Source organism: Lottia gigantea, assembly GCF_000327385.1.
Source record: "Lottia gigantea unplaced genomic scaffold LOTGIsca_171, whole genome shotgun sequence".
Taxonomy (NCBI): Eukaryota; Metazoa; Mollusca; class Gastropoda; family Lottiidae; genus Lottia; species Lottia gigantea.
The window spans coordinates 1-15,349 of record NW_008708156.1 but is presented as its reverse complement, the minus strand read 5'-3'; the positions used below and the strand labels follow the sequence as shown (position 1 = coordinate 15,349).

General features: G+C 31.2%; 2 protein-coding genes across 2 annotated transcripts; one reads left to right on the top strand and one right to left on the bottom strand.

Moving 5' to 3' along the window:
• Window positions 1-1,829: 1,829 nt before the first annotated feature.
• Window positions 1,830-2,172, bottom strand: LOTGIDRAFT_201287 (hypothetical protein; the record flags this gene model as incomplete). The annotated part of the gene is made up of 2 exons (XM_009051826.1): window positions 1,830-1,965; window positions 1,988-2,172. Coding segments are annotated over 2 exons (321 nt in total), but the record flags the coding sequence as incomplete, so codon positions are not given.
• A 5,104-nt stretch (window positions 2,173-7,276) lies between these two features.
• On the top strand, window positions 7,277-15,302 carry LOTGIDRAFT_141957 (hypothetical protein; the record flags this gene model as incomplete). Its single annotated transcript, XM_009051825.1, has 11 exons — window positions 7,277-7,435; window positions 8,194-8,334; window positions 9,259-9,378; window positions 9,803-9,979; window positions 10,365-10,493; window positions 10,942-11,041; window positions 12,026-12,073; window positions 12,252-12,349; window positions 12,998-13,091; window positions 14,618-14,698; window positions 15,022-15,302. Coding segments are annotated over 11 exons (1,428 nt in total), but the record flags the coding sequence as incomplete, so codon positions are not given.
• Between the last annotated feature and the right edge of the window lie 47 nt (window positions 15,303-15,349).

Sequence of the window (15,349 nt, the reverse complement as noted above, 5' to 3'; positions counted from 1 at the left end):
CTATATTCCCATCCACCCATTTGACCTAAGGTCGTCTATGAAAATATTCTAAAATGAAATTAGAATTAGTGAAAATAAGTAAGTGTAAATCAGACAAGATATGAATGTTTCTGCATCATTCCAGTCGACCCAGCTATAAATGGGTACGGAAAGTTCGGGATAGATCTTTACCAAGAGGTTTGACCAAGGATCAGCTGGTAGAAAGGATCCTAAACTGTGAACTTAAGTTTTTATCCTTGTAAAATATAGTTGTTTATTACTTTCAACCACAAAATTACATGTACTTATTTAGGAATATATGATAAATATATTTGTATTGTCACAAGAAATGATGTTTTGTAGAAGCTTGGTTCTGACAAGAAAACATCTAAACATACTGACTCACATAAACCAAGAAGTTTAAACAAATCAAAGGCGGTGGACAGTAAACAACAACACAAGCAGAGTTCCTCCTCGTCCAATTTAGACAAGTAAGTAATCTCAACTTCTAGCTAACCATCTAGTGTGAAAGTTCCGCCCCGTTTGTTAACGTAAATGAGCAAGAATTGCTGAATGATCTTTTGGTGAATTTTCTGTAAGAAACCTTATCGCTATTATAAATAGAAAGAGAATATTCTATATCCAGTTAGTCGAAGATAATGTACCAATTTACAGGGCATACTTTAAAATAATTATATCACAGTTGTAAGAGTTGAATGGTGACAATATTTTTAAATCTGTTTTTGAAAAAGTGACAACCGTAAGACTTTCAACAAGATTTACTCCCAACATTGATATCAATATAAAACCAAAACTGGCTTCACAATATTGATAGAATCTAGACATAGTTGATTACTTGGACACCTGATTTATTCCAATTACCGTTTTAAAAAACTGGTACAATTTTATTGTAAGCTTTACTTATATTCATGTTTTTATTTTTTTATTTCAGGGAGGATGGTATCATGTGACAAACAAAGTCTTATTCCACCCTAACAAGTTTTTACACTGGTCAAAAACTGAAGAAACCATCTAATACATGTACAGTTGTATAAAACATACCAACATCTGTACAGTTGTATAAAACATACCAACATCTGTACAGTTGTATAAAACCTACCAACATCTGTACAGTTGTATGAAACCTGTCAACATCTGTACAGTTGTATAAAACTTGTCCGCCAATATATTTTGGATATTTTTATTTTTATTTTTTGGGGGGAATTAAAAAAATCCTGTTTCTTGTTCTAGCTACGTCACTTCCTCGTCAACAAACTACTCTTTGATTTTCAAGACTTTAAAGAATTAGCATGTGTAGAAGTCGAAAGTAATGAATGGAAATTAATTAGGGTTTAATATCCTTCTTTTTCGGACAATGCTAAGAAGTGTGCAATAAGAAACCTTTCGATTTGAAATTTGACTTAGTAGCTCACATGGTGACTATTTTTACCTAGTAGGCCTACTATTTATGATGTACGTTAAGATTTAAGAAAATGTAATCATCACAAGTAGACACGTGACATCATGAATATCTATAATTTCGGTCCCTAATACGAAGTTAACCTACTAAAGTGAAACACGGTATAATATGTAGAGAAGGTACCTATAATTTTTTTACTTATTGATGATAATATACTTATTGTATGATATTATCTGATTTAATGTGAAATATGTTTACTATTTTAAAACAAAGGGTTAAGTCATGTGACCTTATAACCTTGCTTTGATTGGACAATTTGTGATATACATTGTTTATTTACTGTGAATAATTATTTCTGTTGTTCTTTAGTACAGCGATATTTGTGTACATCCGGGTGCTATTCAAAACATTAATCGCAACATTTCACTTTACACAAACAGTTCACTTTACACAAACAGTTCGCTTTACACAAACAGTTCGCTTTACACAAACAGTTCGCTTTACACAAACAGTTCACTTTACACAAACAGTTCACTTTACACAAACAGTTTATTTTACACAGTTCACTTTACACAGTTCGCTTTACACAAACAGTTTATTTTACACAAACAGTTCACTTTACACAAACAGTTCACTTTACACAAACAGTTCGCTTTACACAAACAGTTCGCTTTACACAAACAGTTCGCTTTACACAAACAGTTCGCTTTACACAAACAGTTCGCTTTACACAAACAGTTCGCTTTACACAAACAGTTCACTTTACACAAACAGTTCACTTTACACAAACCAGTTCACTTTACACAAACAGTTCACTTTACACAAACAGTTCGCTTTACTCGGTAGTTGAATTAAAAAAAACAATGTAAGTTGAGTCTGATAGATTTAATTTCACTAAAAAATAAATTGTTCATGTTTTGAATTGCATCTCGATTTTCATTAATATATTTGCTGGACTATAAATAATCACATCCCGGGAGAATTTAAAACTAAAAGACAAACAATTCATTTTATATTTGGGTAGAATAAATAATAATTGATACTATAACTTCCAGACTTCTAATATACTCTGTAATCACCTATTCTACTTCTTATTAAAATGAACCTGTTATTTTTATGTTTTAAATTCTCTCAGAATGTCTGATGTTTTATTAATTTAAGATTAAAATGTTTTGTTGGCCTCAGATGAGTGAATTGTTGGGAGATGAACCAAACATTGTCTTGATGTTTGTATCGTCACAATATCAAACTATTACCAACTTCGTCTTATACCTTGACTGCACTACTAGTCACTATTCTTGTGTGATGGAATGAAGCGATTTGATTGGATAGTACGCCAATCAGAGCCCTCGACAGAAAGGCTTAAAATTATGGCTTTGTGGTCACAGATTTTCAAGAAAGTTGACTATGGCAGTCAGAAGTAAGAGGTTTGTAATAACTTGACATTGTGAAGATGTATAAGATGAAGTTTGTAATATTTTGATATCGTGAAGATGTAATGTTTGTAGATCAATCAACATTTATCGATTATATTTATGTGGGAATATCGGCTTCAAAACAGTTCTGACAACTGACGCATGAAAGCACTGAACGAGTTATCAGAATTGTTGGTTTTTTGAGGAATAATGAAAGAGCCATTTTAAGAACATAATTTGCTTAAACAGAAATCAATTTTTACTGATTTACAATTATACAAAACATTTCGCTCTATTAAAATATTTACAATGTAAACTATATATTTTATAATATTATTGATATACTTCCTCATGTGAAAACTTCAGTAGCTGCTACCAATGTCTGGCTAATATTTTGTTTGGATTTCGGGTTTCATTCTGCAGTCTTGATCATTAGTACTTGGTTTATTTAATATATTTATATGAACGTTAAAGATGGGTTCCCTTATTTTCATTTATGAAAATGAAAATGCTTATACTTATATGAATAGAAAGTAGAGGTGTTCTAATGACTTGGAAAAATACCTGAATTCCAATGAGTGACCGATTAAGAGAGGTCGAGAAGTCTTTTTTTGTTTATCCAGACTGTTCATACATTTATGATTGGTTAAAACTGTAAATATAAGGAACTCCGTCTGGGACTATCAGTACTATTTTGAAGTTGATATTTGAATTAATATATAACTATTCAGTTGACCTACAATTCAGTTTACAGAGACTAGTAAGACACTAGTCAGACTCTAGTCAGAGACTAATAAGACACTAGTCAGACTCTAGTCAGAGACTAATAAGACACTAGTCAGAGACTAGTAAGACACAAGTCAGAGACTAGTAAGACACTAGTCAGACTCTAGTCAGAGACTAATAAGACACGAGTCAGAGACTAGTAAGACACTAGTCAGACTCTAGTCAGAGACTAATAAGACACTAGTCAGAGACTAATAAGACACTAGTCAGAGACTAATAAGACACTAGTCAGACTCTAGTCAGAGACTAATAAGACTCTAGTTAGAGACTAATAAGACACTAGTCAGAGACTAGCCAGACACTAGTAAGACACTAGTCAGACTCTAGTCAGAGACTAATAAGACACTAGTCAGAGACTAATAAGACACTAGTCAGAGACTAATAAGACACTAGTCAGAGACTAATAAGACACTAGTCAGACTCTAGTCAGAGACTAATAAGACTCTAGTTAGAGACTAATAAGACACTAGTCAGAGACTAGCCAGACACTAGTAAGACAAATCAGACGAAAGAACTTGTTATTGACAATTCACTCATTTAGCCGACATGATTGAACGATTGATATTTTATTAATGTCAAGATATTTAAGTAATTCTCCAGTATTTTCTGTTAAAATCAAAATAAAACTGGTTCATTGATTAAATTCTTGTAAAATACAGTCTTGTTTTTTTGTTTTTTTGTAACCAGCCCAATGTGCCAAGGGGGTGGTCGCATTTGCATGGGGTACAAAATAGCTGATGGAGACTGATTTCCATTGAGAATTTGTTCTAATTTTGCAGGGGTGTCTGTATATACTTCACATTGAGTGAATTAGTATATTTAGTATAATTTTATACGCAAATCATCGTCTTGTCTATTTTAGTCTAGAACAAGAAATGACCGATTTACTAAACTTTGGAGAAAATCGCTTGCGATCTACCACCCTATTGTTAAGACTGATAATCCAATGATGTTGTTTACAGAATGTTCAGGGTATTTAAAGTGCTGTTGTACCTAGACTATAATAGGTAGGAACCTGAAATTTGAAACAATACAATTTCATAATCTTAAGGTGTGAATAGACGAGGTACGATGCGGAATAATCGATACAAATGAAAATAGAAGAACACTCGAGGTACGGGTCCGGACACGATGCGGATACGATTGGTTTCTTCTATTTTCTGCTGTATCGATAAAGCCGCACCGGACATCGTACATCGTTTATTCGCACCTTCAATCATAGAGAGCAGATTGTAGCCCTGATAATATTCCGGTTGAATGTCCTACCCGGCCCAGGTGTATAGTTTTGGTTCTAAAATTGCAAACGAGATTAACAAAGAGCAAAAAATGAAATATCAAGTTTGAAGATATAGGTCTATATAGTGAATCATGACAGTTACTGGTTCAATCAAGATCAATCAAACGCTATATACATCACAAATATGAACAATCAAAGCTACAGAATTTATTTGTAGTCTGAATCTAAAATGGGAGATAACCAACTTTAACAGAGTTTTCAGAAAGAAGGTAAAATTCGTCGTCCATTGAAACAAAGATGGCTTCTTAATCTTAGAAAATAGAAGTGAAACAAAAAGAAATAGTAATTATAACGGAATATTTATACTTTATTGAATTGCATTATTGACGGAATTCAGGGAAATGATTTGAAGTTTGTCTCTGAACCCATATTTTGGTCTACATTGATGAGACAAACGTCCGACTGTCCGACCACATGACATGGCCTTATAATATTTATAGAATAAACTTTACAACCTTATCGATTTGTCAAACAGTTTTTTGGTTTTAATTAAATTTTCTGAGAGTCTGAAAATGTATCTATTGTCTGAGCTAATCAGATTTTACATTAAATTTCTTGTAGCATCAAAATTTTCCTATCACTACCTCGAATAAAACATGCAGAAAAGTAGGACGTAAAACTCATTTCATTTTCGAATAAAACAAACAATTAATAAATTGACTATATCAATTTTGTGATAATATTTAGATATTTTTATTTTGTATATCTATTGCAATCTATTTATTAGAGTAATAATAATTTCCAGACTCACCAAGATGTACAGTAAAGGAGATGACAGTAAAAAACGTGGAATTGGTTTCGGTGGTTTCTCTATTAAAAAGAAGGAACCAGAAAGGTCATTGGATGCATCCAACAGTTTTGGTACGTTATCAGGAATGGGTGGTTCAAAAGCCAACAGAATGAATCCAGGCAGAAGTTTAAGTTATTCTTTAAACATTGGAAAAAAACGAGTCAAATGTGAAGACGAGTAAGAAATGTTATTTTATATTTATATTTCTATTTTTAATATCTATGTTTACAGTAAACACAATCATGTCTATCACGAGTTGCCTACCTGACACTTGACAGGTGTCTTAATAGGAAGGGACATAACTCTAGTTATGGAATGGCATGTTTCAACTATCTGGAAATTCGTTAAACCGCACGAATAGAAACAAGGCTCTACTGTATATAGGTCCTAGCTCAATGAAAGTTGTAAGAAATGATATTTGTTCATTTCAATTGTTGTTTGAAAGTGAAATTCCTAGTTTTGAGATATTTTTGAAGGAATGATGTGATTTGCGTATATTTCTAGTTCTCTATTTACAAATAATCAACCCCCGAAAATGGCCAACCATTGCTGTTCACTACTATTGCTGTTTATTACTACTGTATGGTTGTAGTTATGTTTATCATTACTCTTGTTATTAGTTTTATTTTTTGTATCTTGTAGTTATTTTGAAGATGATGATGATGAAGTAGCCCCACCCCCCAAGGATGATGATTCGGATGAGTACAACCCTGAGGCAAACCACACCCCAGAGAAACCAGCTGACAGTGATAGTGATGACCCATTAGATGCTTTCATGCAGGGAGTTGAGGTCAGTAGGACATCTTGTTATGTATTTTGTATTTTATTATTAAAAAGAGAAATCAGATCAAGGAGTGGGATGGAATCAGTTGTTCTAGAAAAAAGAAAATGTAGACAAGGTTTCTTTCAGCTCTATGACAAATATTTTATTTCTTTTTTAGCAAGAATTAACTGAAACAGAGAGGAAAGAATTTGAAAGAGACAAGTAAGTTAAAAAGATAAAATATTTAATTCAGAACCTGAAACAAGTTAATTGTCTTAAACTTTAGCTAAAAACCCATGACCATAACTTGCCTTCTATTGAAAGGTTACAGAATAGTTATATTTATATAGAACAAAAAATACAAGAGAATATATTATGGTATATCACACTTATAACTTATAACAGAAGATTGTTTATATTTATATTAGGGGTGTACGAGAAGATATAGAAACAGAGATTGTACATGTAGTTTGTTATAAATTGTAGGGGTGTACGAGAAGATATAGAAACAGAGATTGTACATGTAGTTTGTTATAAATTGTAGGGGTGTACGAGAAGATATAGAAACAGAGATTGTACATGTAGTTTGTTATAAATTGTAGGGGTGTACGAGAAGATATAGAAACAGAGATTGTACATGTAGTTTGTTATAAATTGTAGGGGTGTACGAGAAGATATAGAAACAGAGATTGTACATGTAGTTTGTCATAAATTGTAGGGGTGTACGAGAAGATATAGAAACAGAGATTGTACATGTAGTTTGTTATAAATTGTAGGGGTGTACGAGAAGATATAGAAACAGAGATTGTACATGTAGTTTGTTATAAATTGTAGGGGTGTACGAGAAGATATAGATACAGAAGATGTACAGGAGGCGTATTTCCGGTTTATGGAAGAGAACCCAGAGTTTGGTGTTATTAAGGATGATGAAGATGAATATGATTATGACAGTGATGGAAATGTTATTCCCAGAGAAAAATCCAAGGTTTGCCAACAAACAGATAACTATCAACTTCTTTTTTTTCCGTTTTATTCACTTTAAAAAAAGATTTAGCAAACCCAAGTAGTTACGAAAACCGAAATCCAAAACAACATACTGGCAAAGCAAATCCTATCCAGCCATAGATATATAGGTTCAGTAAATGAAAATAGAGGTGATAATACAACTTTGTCGTGCAGAATCCAAAAACTATTGTCCAAATTCGCACTCCCAACTCTCTCTTTCAATCACGTGATATTCCACCATCTTCCCCCATGAAACAATGAAAACTGTCTGATATATTGTATGTTATACAATAGAACTTATTCACAAGTCAGCCATATTGAATCCAGAATGAGGCTCATAATAAAAACAAACAAAGGTAGCGTGGTGTCACTGCAGTAAAATTGTCACCTTGACGTCTTTAAAACCTCCTTCTCCAATCCCACTAACTCAAAACTAATCATATTTTACATCCTAGTATTTGGAATTGATTCAGCTATTTAATGATAGTTTTACATGAATTTTACCTTCACACATTTCTGAGAAAGGACAGTTTTAAACCTATTTGCTTGCTGTTCATCACGTGTGTCTACAGACGTCACATAGGCTATTCTTTAATATGACGTCACCATTTATCAATCAATGAAGTAATTTGTGTTATGAACCTAGAGGCGTGAAGGCGTGAATATGGTTTATAACTGTAATGTGTAATATTTGACAGTATTTATTATATAAGATAAATAATTAAACTATATTTCTAGATGATTGATCCTCTACCACCAATAGATCATTCAGATTTTAATTATCAACCATTTGAGAAGAATTTTTATAACGAACATTCAGAGATATCAACTTTATCTTCTGATCAGGTTAACGACCTACGACACAAACTCTCCATTAAGGTAAGATCAGGGGTTTGTCTTCAAGTTGAAGAAGTTCATGAAAACTCCCATGTAAAGCACTGGCCAAGGTTACAAATAAAGAGATCTGCTAGATATAAACTAGTGTGGAGTTATCAGAGTTAGTATTTAGTTTTGTAGAGTGATTAAGAGTGAGATAAGCTAGTCTTATAAGATTTGAACGAAATATTTTGTTATATAGAGAAGTTCCTAAAAACTTGTAAATAAAGCATTGGCCAAGATCACAAATAAAAGAAATCTGTTAAAAAAAAAAAAATTGATACTAGAGTGGAATTTATCTGATCGTTATTTTTTGACATTGTACTTCAGTAACTACATCAATATAAATTCAATACTAATCCCCATTCCACAAATAATCTCACAGTAACAATTTATTTATTGTTTTATATATAGTATAGGACTGGGTATTGATTAGCAAATTAAGATCGATTATTGTTGACAGACTACCGATCAATAATCGATTAATAATCAAAATATTTTAAATGAGAAACCGTGTAAATACTCAATTAAAAACATGCCAAAATTTTGCGTCGTATATTCTTGTTTTGATCAGTTATTATAGTTTATTGTGGGTATGTTATGTGCTGAAGGGAATCTATGTGGAAGAGATTACTATTTGTTAACGGGTACAGTGGAGAAAATGTAACTTTGACGTATAATCGAAATTATGAATTCCTATCGATGATAATCGATTATTTCAATCATTTCACCCTACCCTAGTTATAAAGATATACAACACTTATAACTAAGTTGATTGTAATATTTATTATGAAACAGGGCCAGGAATATAAATTATATGGATAACATCTTGTTATAACAAATGACATTTCTACAATGATAGTCTCAACGCTCTAGTGTTAATCAGTCCTCAGTCCTGAATAAGTTATAGTAACAATATAATTTCAGGTATCTGGATTGGATCCTGCTAAACCAGTGTGTAGTTTCGCTCATTTTGGTTTTGATGAACAATTATTATCAGCTATAAGAAAATCTGAGTACACCCAGCCAACTCCTATTCAATCACAGGTCAGTGAGTCATTCTTACTCTCTAGGGGTCTCAGGCTAGGGGTACGGCATGGACTCCATTTAGGGTGGTAATGTTATTAGGGGTAGGGCATGGGCTCTATTTAGGGTGGTAATGTTATTAGGAGTAGGGTGTGGACTCGATTGAAATTGTAATATCGCAGAGAGCCATAAATCAGATAATATAAGTATTTTCTATTTCTATAGGCTATACCAGTTACTCTAGGTGGTAGAGATATTATATATCTATTTATTTCTATAGGCTATACCAGTTACTCTAGGTGGAAGAGACATTATATATCTATTTATTTCTATAGGCTATACCAGTTACTCTAGGTGGTAGAGATATTATATATTTATTTATTTCTATAAGCTATACCAGTTACTCTAGGTGGTAGAGATATTATATATCTATTTATTTCTATAGGCTATACCAGTTGCTCTAGGTGGTAGAGATATTATTGGTATTGCTAAAACAGGAAGTGGTAAAACAGCTGCGTTCCTGTGGCCGTTATTAATTCATGTTATGGATCAGAAAGAATTGGAGCCTGGTGAAGGACCAGTAGGATTAATTTTAGCACCAACTAGAGAACTTTCTCAACAGGTAGATCTCAGTCTATATTATTTCTCTGCCATGATTAGATATTAAGAAACATTTATTTGTGAATTTCCCAATCCAATTTGTTTGAAGATACAGTCTAACTTGTTCTAACAGTCACCTGTATTCAGCACCACCCTTTAATGAACGGCCACCAAAAATACATCCAGTGCAATTTTCAACCAACTTTACCTCTATTCAACACCACCCTCTTGACACGGCAAGCAGTCACCATTTTCTTAACACTAAACACATGTCACCCTGCAATCAACGGTCATTTATAGATAATCCTTGTTAATCCCATAAATGAATGTATTTATTAAATATTTTATATTTTGTTTATTTTAATTTATATTTTTTGGGTATATTTGAATTTGTTTGTAAATTGTAGATTTATCAGGAAGCGAAGAAATTTGGTAAAGTTTATAATATTAATGTGGTGTGTGCCTACGGTGGGGGCAGTATGTGGGAACAGTCAAAAGCTTGTCAAGATGGGGCAGAAATAATAGTAGCTACCCCTGTAAGTTGTCCCTTTTATCAATCTGATACAGTGTACTCTGGTATATCTGACATCTGTGTATTCCCACATTCTGCGTAATCTGACATCATTGTCTGGCCCTGATTGATTTCTTTCTTAGGCTAGTTAAAAAAACCTCTGAGTACTCCGACACTCTGTGTATTCCGAATTACGACACTAATCAGTGGTCCCGCTTATTGGACACTCCCAGTATATGTCGGATTACGCAGAGTATACTGTATAATTCTTTCAATATGATATAACATAACACTTCCAAATAGCCTAATAAATTTGACTCTACTCAGTTTTTCAGACGTGATTTATAGATATGGTAGGGTCAGATATTTAATGTCACTTTTCAAGGGAGTTGAACCTGATCCAGTTATGGGTTACTAGATTTTTTGATAATTTTCATCTGGGCAAAAACCAAACATTTTGTTTTATCTTGTAGGGTCGGTTGATAGATCTAGTAAAAAAGAAATGTACCAATTTAGAACGAGTAACATATCTAGTTTATGATGAAGCAGATAGAATGTTTGATATGGGATTTGGTAAGTTGTCTTAAAGATTTGTGTTCTCAGAATAGAATCTGTACTTCATTTCCACCACAGATGAACGAGCTTGTTGAAGAACAGTCAACGTTTAACAGAACAGTGTGTGATTGAAAGAGACCCATGGGAGGACCAAGCATTATGTTGTCTTCCAGAATATTGGTCCCGGGAGAGGCCACGGAGTCTGATCCAACCGTTACATCGACCATTGTGCCCCAAATTTCAAGACTCCGAAACCACGCCCCCAGCGAGAGAAGATACCAAGCATTATCAACTCACAATGCACCAACTTTCATTCTCTATCTGTGAAGATCAGGTTATCAGACCAACGATATGACGATGTATTTATTGATAGTTGTGTGATAAATAGATTTCGATTGTGATTATGTAATATAAAATTTATGAAATGAGTTGCCAGATTTAATTATTTAAAAGGCTCGGTAATATGAAATCTTATTTCATAAATTCGATATGACACTCGTTTAAGATCCTCAATATATACGTTTTAAAGACTGTATTATTATTATTATTATTATTATCATTATTGATATTATTATTATCATTATTATTATCATTATTATTATTATTATTATTATTATTATTATTATTATCATTATCATCATTATTATTATTATTATTATCATTATTATTATTATTATTATTATCATTATTATTATCATTATTATTATTATTATCATTATTATTATTATCATTATTATCATTATCATTATTATTATTATCATTATTATCATCATCATCATTATTATCATTATTATTACTATTATTATTATCATTATTATTATTATTATCATCATCATTATTATCATTATCATTATTATTAATATTATCATTATTATCATCATTGTTATTATTATTATCATTATTATTATTATTATTATCATTATTATTATTATTATTATTATTATTATTATTATTATTATTATTATTATTATTATTATTATCATTATTATTATTATTATTTAGAGCCTCAAGTAAGATCTATAGCTGACCATGTTAGACCAACTAGACAAAGTAAGTTAATATTAATTCATTCTAATAATTCTGTTGAAGATTCAGCTCAAGACTGCAAAATGAAACCCAAAACATTGGTAGCAGCTAATAAACTTTTCATATGAGGCAGAATATCAATCATAAGTTAGTAAGTATTCATAATTAAAAGTAGTGTTAATATTATTTTTATGTATTTCAGCTCTGTTATTCAGTGCTACATTCAGAAAGAGAGTAGAGAAGTTAGCGCGAGATATATTACAGGATCCAATACGTATTGTTCAGGGTGAAATAGGAGAGGTTAGTAGATATATTACAGGATCCAATACGTATTGTTCAGGGTGAAATAGGAGAGGTTAGTAGATATTTTACAGGATCCAATACGTATTGTTCAGGGTGAAATAGGAGAGGTTAGTAGATATATTACAGGATCCAATACGTATTGTTCAGGGTGAAATAGGAGAGGTTAGTAGATATCTTACAGGATCCAATACGTATTGTTCAGGGTGAAATAGGAGAGGTTAGTAGATATATTACAGGATCCAATACGTATTGTTCAGGGTGAAATAGGAGAGGTTAGTAGATATATTACAGGATCCAATACGTATTGTTCAGGGTGAAATAGGAGAGGTTAGTAGATATATTACAGGATCCAATACGTATTGTTCAGGGTGAAATAGGAGAGGTTAGAAGATATTTTACAGGATCCAATACGTATTGTTCAGGGTGAAATAGGAGAGGTTAGTAGATATTTTACAGGATCCAACACGTATTTTTCAGGGTGAAATAGGAGAGGTTAGTAGATATTTTACAGGATCCAATACGTATTGTTCAGAGTGAAATAGGAGAGAGTAGTAGATATTTGATGTTTGAGTATATATTTCTGGTCTAGGATACAATATTTATAATATGATTATAGACCAATCTATTGTTATATTAATATTACAGGCCAATGAAGATGTCACCCAGCATATAGAAGTTTTACCTCCTGGACCTGCTAAATGGTCATGGTTAGTAAAACGTCTTGTTGGCTTCACTACAGGTAATTATATATATTTAAATATCTACCTTCAATGAACCAGTTACACAAACTGGTGTTTAATTTAACATAAACTGTAGTTTGTCACGTGACACTATGATGTCGTCAAAACACAACAGTGACATAATCTAAGATTTGTGGCAAATTCAAGGAACGAATTGTATTAATAAAAGTATCTGAATATAAATATATAAATGAATATTTAACGTTGGTCTCACATGCATTATTGGTGTGTAAACACAGTTGATTACTCATTCAGTTTGATCAGTCTAGTTTACACACCAATAATGCTAATCCTTATTTAGACATTTAGAAGTATCACAGCACATTAAGAAACATTAGACTTCTATTTTAGTTCTTTTCCAAGTCATATATAAGGAGTATATTTTTATGGTTGATTATCACTTGAGAATGGTACCTGTATGTGTAATGAAACATTTCTACATTATAGAGGGCAGTGTTATTATTTAATTAAATATTTCTACATTATAGAGGGCAGTGTTATTATTTAATTAAATATTTCTATATTATAGAGGGCAGTGTTTTAATTTAATTAAATATTTCTGTATTATAGAGGGCAGTGTTTTAATTTAATTAAATATTTCTATATTATAGAGGGCAGTGTTATTATTCAATTAAATATTTCTATATTATAGAGGGCAGTGTGTTAATTAATTGAATATTTCGGTATTATAGAGGGCAGTGTTATTATTTAATTAAATATTTCTATATTATAGAGGGCAGTGTTATTATATAATTAAATATTTATATATTATAGAGGGCAGTGTTATTATTTAATTGAATATTTCTATAGTATAGAGGGCAGTGTTATTATTTAATTAAATATTTCTATATTATAGAGGGCAGTGTTATTATTCAATTAAATATTTCTATATGATAGAGGGCAGTGTTATTATATAATTAAATATTTCTATATTATAGAGGGCAGTGTTATTATTTAATTGAATATTTCTATATTATAGAGGGCAGTGTTATTATTTAATTAAATATTTCTATATTATAGAGGGCAGTGTTATTATTTAATTAAATATTTCTATATTATAGAGGGCTGTGTTATTATATAATTAAATATTTCTATATTATAGAGGGCTGTGTTATTATTTAATTAAATATTTCTATATTATTAAATATTTCTATATAATTAAATATTTCTATATTATATAGGGCAGTGTTATTATGTAATTAAATATTTCTATATTATAGAGGGCAGTGTTATTATTTAATTAAATATTTCTATATTATATAGGGCAGTGTTATTATTTAATTAAATATTTCTATGTTATAGAGGACAGTGTTATTATTTAATTAAATATTTCTATATTATAAAGGGCAGAGTTATTATTTAATTAAATATTTCTATATTATTAAATATTTCTATATTATAGAGGGCAGTGTTATTATTTAATTAAATATTTCTATATTATAGAGGGCAGTGTTATTATTTAATTAAATATTTCTATATTATAGAGGGCAGTGTTATTATTTAATTAAATATTTCTATATTATAGAGGGCAGTGTGTTAATTTTTGTCACGAGGAAATCTAACAGTGAAGAATTAGCAGCCAATTTAAAAGCTCGAGATTTTACGTGTAAGTTTCTCGTGTTTGTTATTTCTGTTCAACTTGACTAATATCTGTAAAAATATAACTCGTGTTTGTTATTTCTGTTCAACTTGACCTTCATTAGCCGTATTCTACTGGTTGATATTAAATACTAGGTTATAGATTTCGACTAATATCTGTAAAAATATAACTCGTGTTTGTAGATGAAATTAATATTTTCAAGATCATAATCCTTGAGTCATTGTGATATGGGTAATTTTTTGATTCTTAAAACCATTGAACATCAAGAAATCTGGTTCCTCAATAATATTATTAAAATAATCTTTATATATTTATTATTTGTGTTTCAGTGGGTTTACTTCATGGTGATATCAGTCAGATGGAACGAAATGAAATTATTTCAGCTTTCAAGAAAAAAGAATTCCCAATTTTAGTGGCAACTGATGTAGCAGGTAGAGTTTTTATATCCTTGACCCTTGAGTTTATTGTCAGACTTGCTTTCTACCTGAAGTTCAATAGGCCCTTGCAAAATTCCCTCATTGCACACTGCATGGCATTTTCCGTCTTCATTAGCCTGATCAGGTGTAGAAAAGAAGACGTAAAACTCCATTCATTTCATTCCGTTAAGTGACTATATTGTTTTCGTAGTAAATCAGTAATGTGAAAATGAAGACAACA